General features: G+C 38.0%; 1 protein-coding gene across 2 annotated transcripts in view; it reads left to right on the top strand.

Annotated features, from left to right (window-relative positions):
* The window catches only part of LOC132856272 (CSC1-like protein 2), a 52,997-nt gene that overhangs the window by 38,370 nt on the left and 1,895 nt on the right, over positions 1-12,732 (top strand). For both annotated transcript variants that reach the window (XM_060886966.1, XM_060886141.1), the window contains 11 exons: positions 1,032-1,165; positions 1,313-1,450; positions 1,789-1,942; positions 3,404-3,510; positions 7,437-7,523; positions 7,994-8,059; positions 9,086-9,248; positions 10,076-10,181; positions 11,907-12,074; positions 12,170-12,285; positions 12,407-12,484. In XM_060886966.1, coding sequence (XP_060742949.1) covers positions 1,032-1,165; positions 1,313-1,450; positions 1,789-1,942; positions 3,404-3,510; positions 7,437-7,523; positions 7,994-8,059; positions 9,086-9,248; positions 10,076-10,181; positions 11,907-12,074; positions 12,170-12,285; positions 12,407-12,484 — 1,317 coding nt within the window. The remainder of the gene's footprint in view (positions 1-1,031; positions 1,166-1,312; positions 1,451-1,788; positions 1,943-3,403; positions 3,511-7,436; positions 7,524-7,993; positions 8,060-9,085; positions 9,249-10,075; positions 10,182-11,906; positions 12,075-12,169; positions 12,286-12,406; positions 12,485-12,732) is intronic.

Below are 12,732 nucleotides of genomic sequence, written 5' to 3'. Positions count from 1 at the left end.
AATTGTAACACACAACATACACACTAATGGCCTTGTAACACGCTGCATACACACTAATGACATTGTAACACAACATACACACTAATGACATTGTAATACGCAGCATACACACTAATGGCCTTGTAACACGCTGCATACACACTAATGGCCTTGTAACACGCTGCATACACACTAATGGCCTTGTAACACGCTGCATACACACTAATGGCCTTGTAACACGCTGCATACACACTAATGACATTGTAACACGCCGCATACACACTAATGACATTGTAACACGCCGCATACACACTAATGACATTGTAACACGCCGCATACACACTAATGACATTGTAACACGCCGCATACACACTAATGACATTGTAACACGCCGCATACACACTAATGACATTGTAACACGCCGCATACACACTAATGACATTGTAACACGCCGCATACACACTAATGACATTGTAACACGCCGCATACACACTAATGACATTGTAACACGCCGCATACACACTAATGACATTGTAACACGCTGCATACACACTAATGGCCTTGTAACACGCTGCATACACACTAATGACATTGTAACACGCCGCATACACACTAATGACATTGTAACACGCCGCATACACACTAATGGCCTTGTAACACGCCGCATACACACTCATGGCTTTGTAACACGCCGCATACACACTAATGGCTTTGTAACACACAGCATTCGTGCTACAATACTAGTAGTGTGGTAGTGCAGTAACGCTGTTATAACACACTAACAACCTTGTAATACACTCTATACACTGTTGCAAAACCCACACACACTAATAATGGACACACTGCATTCAGGCACTAACACATCAGATCCACTGACAGCCGTGTTACACACACAACGTGCACACCCAGACACACTTCAACAGACTGCATTCACACCATAATGTAGTAGCAGCTGTGTAACAAACACACGACACGTAATAACAGTAACAGACTACAGCGTGCTCTACAGTATCATATACGCATCTTGACACGTCTTGATTCGTCTCTTACAGGAGGAAGCCGTGAGCTACTACACAAAGCTGGAAGCGAAACTCAAAGAGGAGTACAGAAAGGAGAAAGAGAAGGTCAACACCAAACCCCTGGGCATGGCTTTTGTCACCTTCCAAAATGAGGCCATGACTGCGATGTGAGTGACTCTACCATGAGTCAGTGTTGTTTTTTCAGCCTCCTCCGGATGCCCCAGGGCTTGATTTTCGATCGTATTTATGATTTATTGACGTCTATGATAGAAATGTATCTCACTGCCGTGAAATTTCATTCGTTTCCTTTGTAGAATCCTGAAAGACTTTAACGCATGTCAGTGTCAGGGCTGTATGTGTCATCAAGAGCCACGGTCCTCCCAGTTCAGCGAGAGTCTTCACATCTATAATTGGAGTGTGACCTACGCTCCTGACCCCCAGAATGTGCGCTGGTGAGCCCTGCAGCCGCTTCACACCCTTTCGATACACTGCAGTGAGTTGTGGAGGTGGTGCGAGGCAGTGCTTGGACCCCTTAGACCCCAGCTGTTGTTTTAGTCATACCAAATGTTTAATGAAATAATAAAAGATTTTCTTGTGGATTGATATTTACCCTTAAACACTCACTAGATACGGTTTGTTTTACTTGCATATGAGTTTGTGTGTAAGGGTTACGGGTTTTTAGAATGTCAGCATTAACAATATTCATAACTAGAATTATGGCTGTTCTGGTGGCGCTTCAGTCCTCCCACCTCTGCTGTGCTTTCTGAGTGTTTTCTCTCTGATTCTACAGGGAGCATTTGTCTCTGGGAGGCGTTTCGTGGTGGATCCGATGCTTAATCATTAACTGCATCCTCTTCCTACTGCTCTTCTTCCTCACAACCCCAGCCATCATCATTTCCACCATGGATAAGTTTAATGTTACCAAACCAGTGGAGTATCTCAATGTAAGCCTCTACTTAACCGGGGGTTGGTGGGTGGGTGTGGGGGGATATACTATATACAGTGTGGGCATATATACTGTGTGTGTGTGTGTGTGTGTGTGTGTGTGTGTGTGTGTGTGTGTGTGTGTGTGTCTGTGTCGGGGGGGGTGTATACAGTATGGGAGTGTCTGGTGTGTTTGTGTGGACATACACAGTGTGTGAGTGAATATATATGATATATATGTATGTGTATATTTATATATGTATTTATTTATTTATGTATATATTTAGAAGTCACCAAACTGCAATTATGTGCACGCACACACACACACACACACATACATTTTATATATATATATATATGTGTGTGTGTGTGTATGTGTATATATATATATATATATATATATATATATATATATATATATATATATACACACACACATGTGTATGTATATATATATATATATATATATATATATATATATATATATATATATATATATATATATATATATATATATATATACGTATATATATATATATATATATATATATATATATATATATATATATATATATATATATATACGTATATATATATATATATATATATATATATATATATATATATATATATATATATATATATATGTGTGTGTGTGTGTTATATACGCCTCCTATATAAAATAAATGTTGTCTTCAGTTCAGAAACATATCTTAGCACATGAAAGGACAAATGTATGAAACAATACTTGCAATGAGGTTATTATGAATCAAATCTGTGGTTATTTAGATGCTTTCATGCTTAATATGAGAAATGTTTTCTACCAACAAGTCAATAATAATAAGCTTGAAATGAGTAGAAAATCATTTATTAAGACTATTAAAGGAAAATATTAAAAGAGAATCAGGATAAGTTCAAGATATAATGTACAATTATGTAATTGAATATAATATCATTAAATAATTGCAGTTTGGTGACTTCTGTCGTTCAGGTTTTTAGGGATCGGCGGCATTGTGACAAATGTGTGGTTTCTAGATAGATAGATAGTGCTTAAAGTGGCAGAGTTTGGTCAAACACCAGCTGGGATGGGAATTGCGCACCCATCAACTTGACTTAACTATGATTTTCAGAGTGGATGCCCAGCAGGTTGTCCCAATGACCTTTCTTTAATTTGGGCTTTGATGAAACTGAATGGAACTGACTGCGTTGCTCAACCATCCTGTATAGCGAGTGTAGGCAGAGTCTAAGCGTTGAGGCTAGAATGATGACAGGAGCTTGCTAAATATGTTTTTCCTTTCTATATATATAAATATATATTTGGTGTATTCTTAGCTCGCCTTACATAAGACAGCGGTTGGCAGGAAATCAGTAGAACAGTAGAGTTGGAGGTGGAAGCGGATGCCTCGGAATTTGAAACGGTGACTCATTTTCAGTAGGGGTTCAACTCTTAACTATCACTCTTCTTTATTTCTTTCATTCAGAATCCCATCATCACCCAGTTTTTCCCCACTCTCCTTCTGTGGGCTTTCTCTGCTCTCCTGCCCACGATCGTCTACTACTCGGGTTTCTTCGAGGCCCACTGGACTCGGTATGCAGACTCCTTACATTCAATGAATAGCTAGCGATTAAAGGAGAGGTGTTAATGGCATGTCTGTAAAAAAAAAAAAATAATAAAAATTTATATGATGTATGAATTCTGATATGCTAGTCACCATGTATGCTAAATAAGCCTAGTGTCACTGTTTTTAAAAATCATCTTGATTGTGAATTACCATCATAGAGAGGCTGTTTTGTAGGTTTGTGCATCAGTGACTGCTGCCTTTAAAAGAATCTATAATTACAATTAATCATTAGATGATGGTTTGAAATATTTGAGGTTATTGTAGTTTAAGTTGTTATTGCCGAATGTCTGATATTTGTTTCAGATCTGTTTTCTTTGGCTGTTTTGCTGTATTGTGGAAAAAAACATTTTTATTAGTTAAGTTGCCCATTTCTAGGGTAAAATACGGTATTGCATTTAAAACTATGCAGACAATATCTTTAATCTAAAGTAGGAGACGAACGTATCTCATTCATCTCATTATAAAATGAATATTAGGATATTAAGCCTATTATAGAGTTATGTTTGTAGACAAATACAGTACAATGGCCAAGCACTGATGGTTTCTTTTTCTACTTCTCCTCCTTCTTCTTCTCCTTTGCTTCCTATGGTGTCTATGGAAACCGATAGATCCATCTTGTGAAAACTTGTGAAATTCGGCACACTGGTTTTGAAGGGTGGAGGGAACAATCTGACCAAATTTGGGCTGAATGCTGCCAGGGCTATTTTTTTATTATTCTTTAATCTGTATCAAAATTAAGAAGAGTCTAAATTTACTTGTTTGAAATGACTTTGAAATCTGTGAAGAATTTCCACCTGGTTAGAAATTTCTCATCTCCCTTTATAAATTTTCTTAATTTCATGTTTAAAATTGACTTTTTATTGACTTATTCATAAAACTTCCGAAGTAACAAAATAACAGTTATATTTTATGAATCAAAGTACAGTTATTTTAAAATAATAAAGGGCTTTTAATATAACAATGTGCAATTACTTTAAACTAGCAAAAAATTATTAATGTGCTTAAATGTGCTTATTTCAAACACTAAATAATAATGAAAGAGAATCAACTGTATAGAATAAACTTGTTTTAGATATTTTTAGTAAAATGTCATGTCTTCATTTTCTTATTTGTTTTATTGTAATCATATAAGAAGAACTATTAGAAAAATTCACCTTCATTTCTACTAGTTTTGCTAGTGAAAATGTAAATCTATATAATCACCACACACACACACACACACACACACACACACACACACACACACACACACACACACAGTGACAAGAGTGACGACAGTGTTGCATAAGTTCAGCCTCACCATCAGTGGTATGTGTCACAAGATTGCACAAGACTCCAGAGCTGCATGTACAGATTTCAGCATCTGTTTTTTACTGTGTTGACTGAATGCAGACATTGTGTAGGAATAATGTACAGTGTTTATGTACTGGAGAAAGTTACACAAAAATTGTCAAATTGAAGCTCGCTGGTACTGTAGTACAACACTGCTGATGAAAAGCATGAGATAGTGTTTGACACCATTTTGAAATAACGAAAATACATTTACTTTGAAGTGATTAATTCATATTACTTTGATTCAACATAGCGAAATTATGTCGTTACTAACTATAAATTATTTGTCATTTGTTTTAAGAAAGTTTGAACGTTATGCTTTAATTTAAAAAAGTACTACAATTACTTAAAGCAAAAAAAAAGCAAAACTTTTTAGGTAATTAGGTAACTAATTAGGTAACAAGGTAATTGTAATTCATTACTTCAAAGTATTCATTGTATTTTTGTTACTTCAAAAAACATTTCATGTTTTACAACATAATTTTGATTGTTACCTAAAAACGTTTTTGCTTCATATCAATCAAGATGATGTTGTAAAATATACATTTTTTCTGAAGTAACAAATATACAATTATTTTGAAGTAATGAATTGTACTTACTTTGTTAACTAAAAAACTATTTTTGCTGTGTTAGAATCAAACTTGTGTTGTAAAATGTGTTTTTTAAAGTAACAAAAATACAAATACTTGAACTACAATTACTTTTCAACTTAGCAAAATTACTTTTACTTTAACTTTACTTTAATTAACAATTGCTTTGTAACTAATTACCAATTATGTCATTTCTTATAAGAATGTTTGAACTTCACTTTGAAGTAACAAACCAGGACAATTACTTTGTAAGTAACAAAGTAAAGTTAATTTGAAGTAAAAAAAAAGTAAACTCGCAGTAGTGAAAACACGTAACTACTTTGAACTAAAAAATAGCTTTGAATATTTTTGGATTTGAAATTTTTGAAAGTAGCAAAATAAAATTGATTCGAAAAAGTCAAATTACTTTGAACTAACAAAGAATAATTAATTCAAAATAGGGTAATGAAGAACAAATACTTTATTTAGGGTATCTTTTTTTATATTTCAAAGGACAATTACATCAAAATAAGAGTGCTTTTCATTTAACAAAATACAGTTACATTAAAGACAAAATTCTAGCAAAAGAAATAAATAAAACCAGCACAAATTCAAATTATCGATGAAAATTTACATTAACAGCAAGACATTTAAATTTATTTCAAGTAAGGATGTACATTAACTGTCAAATTTTTATTTACTCAAAGTGTGGTTACTTGAACGTAACAGAGAATAAATAATAGAAAGTTCCATACAATCTAAAGTACGATGCAATTAGCTAATGAAGTAACAAAGCAGAATTTTTTGAAGTAACAAAGCAGAATTTTTTTAAGTAATAAAGTATCAGTTTTTTTAAATAATAAAGGTATTTTAACATACTTAATGTTAAACAATTACTTAAAAGTAACACAAAACAAATTAATTAAGCAATTTTATTACTACAGTTAAATTGTAAAAAATACAAAAATTTAGTTTTTACTTCAATTATATTTGCGGTAACAAATTTAATGTTGCTATGAGAAAAAGCAAAAATTACTTTGTTAGGAAATACAATTAACTGAAGTAAAGTGCAGTGCTTTAACATAATGCTACTAAGTTATAGAGTTTTCTACTGTACTTCCTTTTATTATGTAGCTTTGTAGAAGCCAACATTCTGTTTTCCTATTTCAGCTTAGACAAAAATTTATAAAATTTAATGCGGGCTAGGGCTTTCGAGCCACATGAACCAAATTCAGTTATGTTGTAGACCCTGGTCTGAAGTTTGTTGCTATGACTTTTCTAAGCAATCCGAGTACCAGTACTTCCGGTACTGGGTCTCAAAGTGGCCTTTTTCCCATAGACACACATTATAAAATTTGGAGGTTTATAACTCGGCAAGCTTCTGAACTATCTACACCAAACTCGGCCAGCTCCTTTAGGGTGATACTCTGAACAAACTTTTAAATTGGTGTACCGAGTGGCCTTTCGGTTGTCCCACAGCCCCGCCCCCAAAATATGCAAAATCAAAAAACGTTTTACAACATGGACATGTGACATATCAAAACACTCAGAACAATGACGGGAACTTCCTCACATGTATTCTGATGACGTCACATGAAAATAAAAATTTTTGCACAACATGGGCATGTGACATATCAAAACACTCAGCCCAATGAGGGGAACTTCCTCAGGAGTATTCGGATGACGTCACATGCTCATCTCCACTTGCCTCCAAATGTTTTGTCACCCTATCTTTCTGTCCACTTGCCTCTAAAAGTAACACTGACCCTTATGTCCACTCGCCTCCAAAAAGCACCGGCCTTTGCAAATACTTGCCTCGTCAAAGCCAACATCAAAGTTTGTCGTGACGAACTTTACAAATCTAGTTTTAATCTAATATTATATTTACATGTCCTTTTACTTGAAACAAGTCAGCACACTTAAACAAGGGTTTTGTGAGAATATGAATGTAGGAGATCCTTAAAATGTTCTCCTTGTGTGTTTTATTGTAGGTCGGGTGAAAACCGGACCACCATGCACAAATGCTACACGTTTCTCATCTTCATGGTCCTTCTGCTGCCATCTTTGGGCCTCAGCAGGTAAAGTGTTTGCTTTCTGAGGAAGATAGAAATACAGAAACACAAACAGAGCTCAGCCACAGAAGATTAAAAGCTCATCACTGGGATCTTTGAATTTCCTTCTTCATGCAAACTGCTCGAGCTGATGATCGACGGATCCTGGACATCACATTTTGTGATGTGCTTCAGTCTGTAACTAAATGACAAATTAAACGAGTACTGAAAGTGTAGCTCATGCAATAACTATTTAAATGCATTAATTAAATCCCATCCTGATCATTGGTGGAAGAATTAACTTGCTTTATGGTTACTACAGTAAATCAGACCGAGCTAATATTAATAATATCAGTAATAATATACATCTGTAAGACCTGAGAATATTTCATCGAATGACTTGTTAAAATTAATAACATGTTCACATTTAATGCATCGTTTGGTTTCCACCAATGAGGAAAATTCCAGAGAATTAACTTTGGCTTTCCTTTCCACAGTCTGGATGTGTTTTTCCGCTGGCTTTTTGACACGCAGTTCCTAGCTGTTGCTGCTGTCCGGTTTGAGTAAGTGAAATGATTTCTAGAACTTTCATATGTTTGGATTGTTGGTTTAAATTTGTTGACTAGGTTTAAATCTTTGACATGCTTTAAAATTAAGACGTATTTGTTCCATCGTCTGTACAGTTGAGCACAAATGGTCGTACTATAGCTTCCTTTCTGGACTTAAGGAAATTCTATACTCCATACAATTTTAATTCTGAAATGTAATATAATTCCATTCAATTCTGAGATGTATAAGTGATTCTCATCGGCCCGGATGGTGTGTTTAACCAGTTAATCGTTGATTAATAACAGGTTTTGTGTTGCGTTTTCATTTCTATAGTAGGGGTTAATTCACAATTTAATTACAGTTGTGTACAGTTTAATTAACGTTTACGGAAGGAGTCTCCAATGTTGGTGCTTTTGTAACAGACAGATGAAGCTTCAACAGTAACATGACTGTTGAAATTTGTAGCTGCTGTAATGTAAGTTTAAGTAACATTACGTTTTATTCTCACAACATTAAATGTAACTAATAAATAGTTTTTAAAAAGATTTTGTTATTAAATTACAAACTGCTGTGGTTAAAGAGGGAAAAAACTTCTGCTTCATCCTTTTGTAGATTATTTTCCTGTACCAGCGCACCTCTGAGTGTTGAGTTAGTGCATTTTGTCATAATGGTCTGCAAATTTATGCATGCCACTGTTTCTACCCCCCACGCCACTGTATCTACCCCCACGCCACTGTATCTACCCCCACGCCACTGTATCTACCCCCACGCCACTGTTTCTACCCCCACGACACTGTTTCTACCCCCCCACGCCACTGTATCTACAGCCACTCTATGTATCTACCCCCACTCCACTGTACCTATCTACCCCCATGCCACTGTATCTTCCCTTACGCCAGTGTATCTACCCCCACGCCACTGTTTCTCCCCTATAGTATTCATGCTTAAAGTGTTTAGGATAAAAAAACCTTTAAAATTGATCATTAAAAATCTCTTCAGTGTGCATCAGAGCGTGAGTGTTTCCATCTCCTGTATTGCAGGTGCGTCTTCCTCCCTGATAACGGAGCTTTTTTCGTGAACTATGTAATAGCGTCTGCGTTCATCGGGAACGCAATGGATCTCCTTCGCATTCCGGGTCTTCTGATGTACATGATCCGTTTGTGCCTGGCTCGATCTGCTGCTGAGAGACGAAACGTCAAACGGGTATAACACAGAGGGCACACACACGTGCGCGCGCACACACACGTACACAAAAACATTTTTGAAGCATAACTACAGTTTTTTTTTTCTCTCATTCTCTCTCTCTCTCTCTCTCCCCTCTCATTCTATCCTTTCTCTCTCTCTCTCTCTCTCTCTCTCTCTCTCTCTCTCTCACACTCTCTCCTCACATTCTATCCTTTCTCTCTCTCTCTTGCTCTCCCCTCCTCTCTCACTCTCTCTCTCACTCTCGCACGCTCTCTCTCTCTTTCTCGCTCTCCCCTCTCATTCTATCCTTTTTCTTTCTCTCTCTCTCTCTCTCTCTCTCTCTCTCTCTCTCTCTCTCTCTCACTCCTCACATTCTATCCTTTCTCTCTCTCTCTCGCTCTCCCCTCTCATTCTATCCTTTCTCTCTCTCTCTCTCTCCCCTCTCATACTATCCTCTCTCTCTCTCTCTCTCTCTCTCTCTCTCCTCACATTCTATCCTTTCTCTCTCTCTCTCACTCTCCCCTCCTCTCTCACTCTCACTCTTGCACGCTCTCTCTCTCTTTCTCACTCTTCCCTCTCATTCTATCCTTTTTCTCTCTCTCACTCTCACTCTCTCTCAGTCTCTCTTTCTCTCGAGTTCAGGTATTGTGTACACTGGTATATTTAAGGAGCATTTTCCATTCAGTAATCATGGGGTTACAAAATTTGTCACCCAACCAATTATTTACACTAAAATATTTCCAAACATAAAGAATAAAAAATGTGGAGAGACTAATTAGTAAAATTAATTTGGGGGGTGTGTGTGTGTGTGTGTGTGTGTGTGTGTGTATAACATGACCTTGCAGCACCAGGCCTATGAGTTTCAGTTCGGTGCAGCATACGCATGGATGATGTGCGTCTTCACCGTCGTCATGACGTACAGCATCACTTGCCCAATCATCGTGCCCTTCGGTGAGTCCTGCTCCGCCCCCAAACACTGCAGTCCATTCACAAAAAAAAAACCTGAATGAAGGGAGGGAATTAAAGCAGTCCATTAAAATGGGGAAAAAACTGGGGTTGAGATAAACGAAAGCACAAGAGTGAGAGAGGAGAAGGGAATGGAGAGGGAGAAGTACGGGAAGAGAGCCAAGATATTGGAAGGAAAGGGGAGAATGAAGAGGATGAATTCAGTGAAGAGATAAACAACTGGAATTGGTGAGAATCTGGCAAATGAAGAAAACTCGAGTGACTCATCTGACTAGTAATCGCACCTGTTCATTTTCTGATCTTACCACTGAAATGGTGGAATAATCATTGTGTGTTTGGAGAGTGCCTCCTACTGGTGATCTGCTTAATGTGTCATAAGTAGCATCTCTCTCTCTCTCTCTCTCTCTCTCTCTCTCTCTCTCTCTCTCTCTCTCTCCCCCCCTCTCTCCCTCTCTCTCTCTCTCTCCCTCCCTCTCTCTCCCTCCCTCTCTTTCTCTCTATCTCTCTCCCTCCCTCTCTCTCTCTCTCTCTCTCTCTCTCTCTCTCTCTCTCTCTCTCTCTCTCTCGCTCTCTCTCTCTCTCTCTCTATCTCTCTATCTCTCTCTCTCTCCCTCCCTCCCTCCCTCTCTCTCTCTCTCTCTCTCTCTCTCTCTCTCTCTCTCTCTCCCTCTCCCTCCATCTCCCTCCCTCCCTCTCTCTCTCCCTCTCTTTCTCTCCCTCTCTCTCCCTCTCTTTCTCTCTATCTCTCTCTCTCTCTCCCTCTCTTTCTCTCTCTCCCTCTCTCCCTCTCTCTCTCTCTGTGTGTGTGTCTCTCTCTTGTTCTTTTTTTTGTCTGTCCTCCTGCCTGTGTGGGGGGAGAAAGAAGAAAGGCATATGTCGCATATTTGGAGAACACCCCGCTGTTGCATAAATATTGGCACTGATATTCCCAGAGTCAATATAGGAGTGTGTGTGTGTGTGTGTAAATATAGTCTGCCTGTGGTGAATATTCATTCACAGGAATCAGGAGATGGTAATGGAAAGGAAAAGCTTTTGACAGTATGACTATTTCTCTACACACACACACACACACACACACACACACACACACACACACACACACACACACACACACCCCTCCTGTTAGCAGTATGACTCATCAGGTTGTTGAGGATTGGCTCTGCATTAAAACAGGGTGCAGCAGGTTGTGCTCACATGTTTCAGTGCAGCAGTGATGACGCCAGTGTTGAGCAGATCTCACACCAGCATATGAAGCCACCTTCAGGCTGCAAATCACGAGGTTTGCTGTATTATAAACTGCAGTTTTGCAAGTGCAAACCTCTAATATAAAAGCCAAGAAGCTTGATTTCTTGTCTGCATGTTCTCCTTGTGCTTCCGGTGCTTTCTCCAGGTTCTTCGGTTTTCTCCCTCAGTCCAAAGACAAGCATTTGTAGGCTGATTGGCATCTCAAAACTGTCTGGTGTGTGTGTGTGTGTGCACGCACTGGAGAATCCTTTCAAAACATGCTGAATAAGCGTCTTTTAACTTCACCGCGTCGAAAAGATTCCTTTCTAAAAAATGACTCCTGTATAATTCCTGTGTTGTTACTATAGAAACAGTAACATCTCCGCATCAGTACCAAACGCATTCATATTAATACATGTTGATGTTAGTACATGTGTCATGGTCAGTTATTCGTTGTGTTTGTGTGTGTTGTGTGTTTGACTCCAGGCCTGATGTACATGTTGTTAAAGCATTTAGTGGATCGTTACAATATGTATTACGCTTACCTGCCCTCTAAACTCGACAAGAAGATCCACTCCGGAGCCGTCAATCAGGTGGTGGCCGCGCCCATCCTCTGTCTCTTCTGGCTGCTGTTCTTCTCTACTGTACGCACAGGTGAGGAGCGGTGTGTGTGCTAGAGTGTGTGTGCATGCGCAAGCGTGTGTATGTGTGTGTACATAGGCCAGTACCCAATATTTCTCCCTGGACAGGTTTTGTGACTCCAACATCCATGTTCACCTTCGTGGTGCTCATCATCACCATCGTGGTTTGTCTCTCACACGTCTGCTTCGGCCACTTCAAGTATCTCAGCGCTCACAACTACAAGGTACGAGTTACACCGTTAAAGGTACGCCCTTGCTGGCCCTAGAGTAGAGCGGCTAGCTCTGATAGAGTGCACCTACTCATCCCCATGATCTCTTTCCTTTCTTTGTCTTTCTCACTCTCAGATTGACACTAAGGAGAGCGAGGTGGACAGTATGGAGAACGGACGTCCGGCACGCTCGTCACCCACCAACAAATCTCCGGCAAGTCCCTTATTTAAACCTTTGTATCAAACAAAGCATAAGACAAAGCTGCTGATATTAAATATACATAATAATTAGTTCTACTGCTGTAATAATTATAAGAAAATATAAGAAAAATAATTTAAAAAAATTGTGTGCGCGCGTATAGATAGATAGAGATATCTATCTCTCTCTCTCTCTCTCTCTCTCTCTCTCATATATATATTTATATATATATATATATATATTATATATATTATATATATATT

Source organism: Tachysurus vachellii, chromosome 1, assembly GCF_030014155.1.
Source record: "Tachysurus vachellii isolate PV-2020 chromosome 1, HZAU_Pvac_v1, whole genome shotgun sequence".
NCBI lineage: Eukaryota > Metazoa > Chordata > Actinopteri > Siluriformes > Bagridae > Tachysurus > Tachysurus vachellii.
Note: the sequence above shows the minus strand (reverse complement) of the source record. Positions and strands in the feature narration are given on the sequence as shown.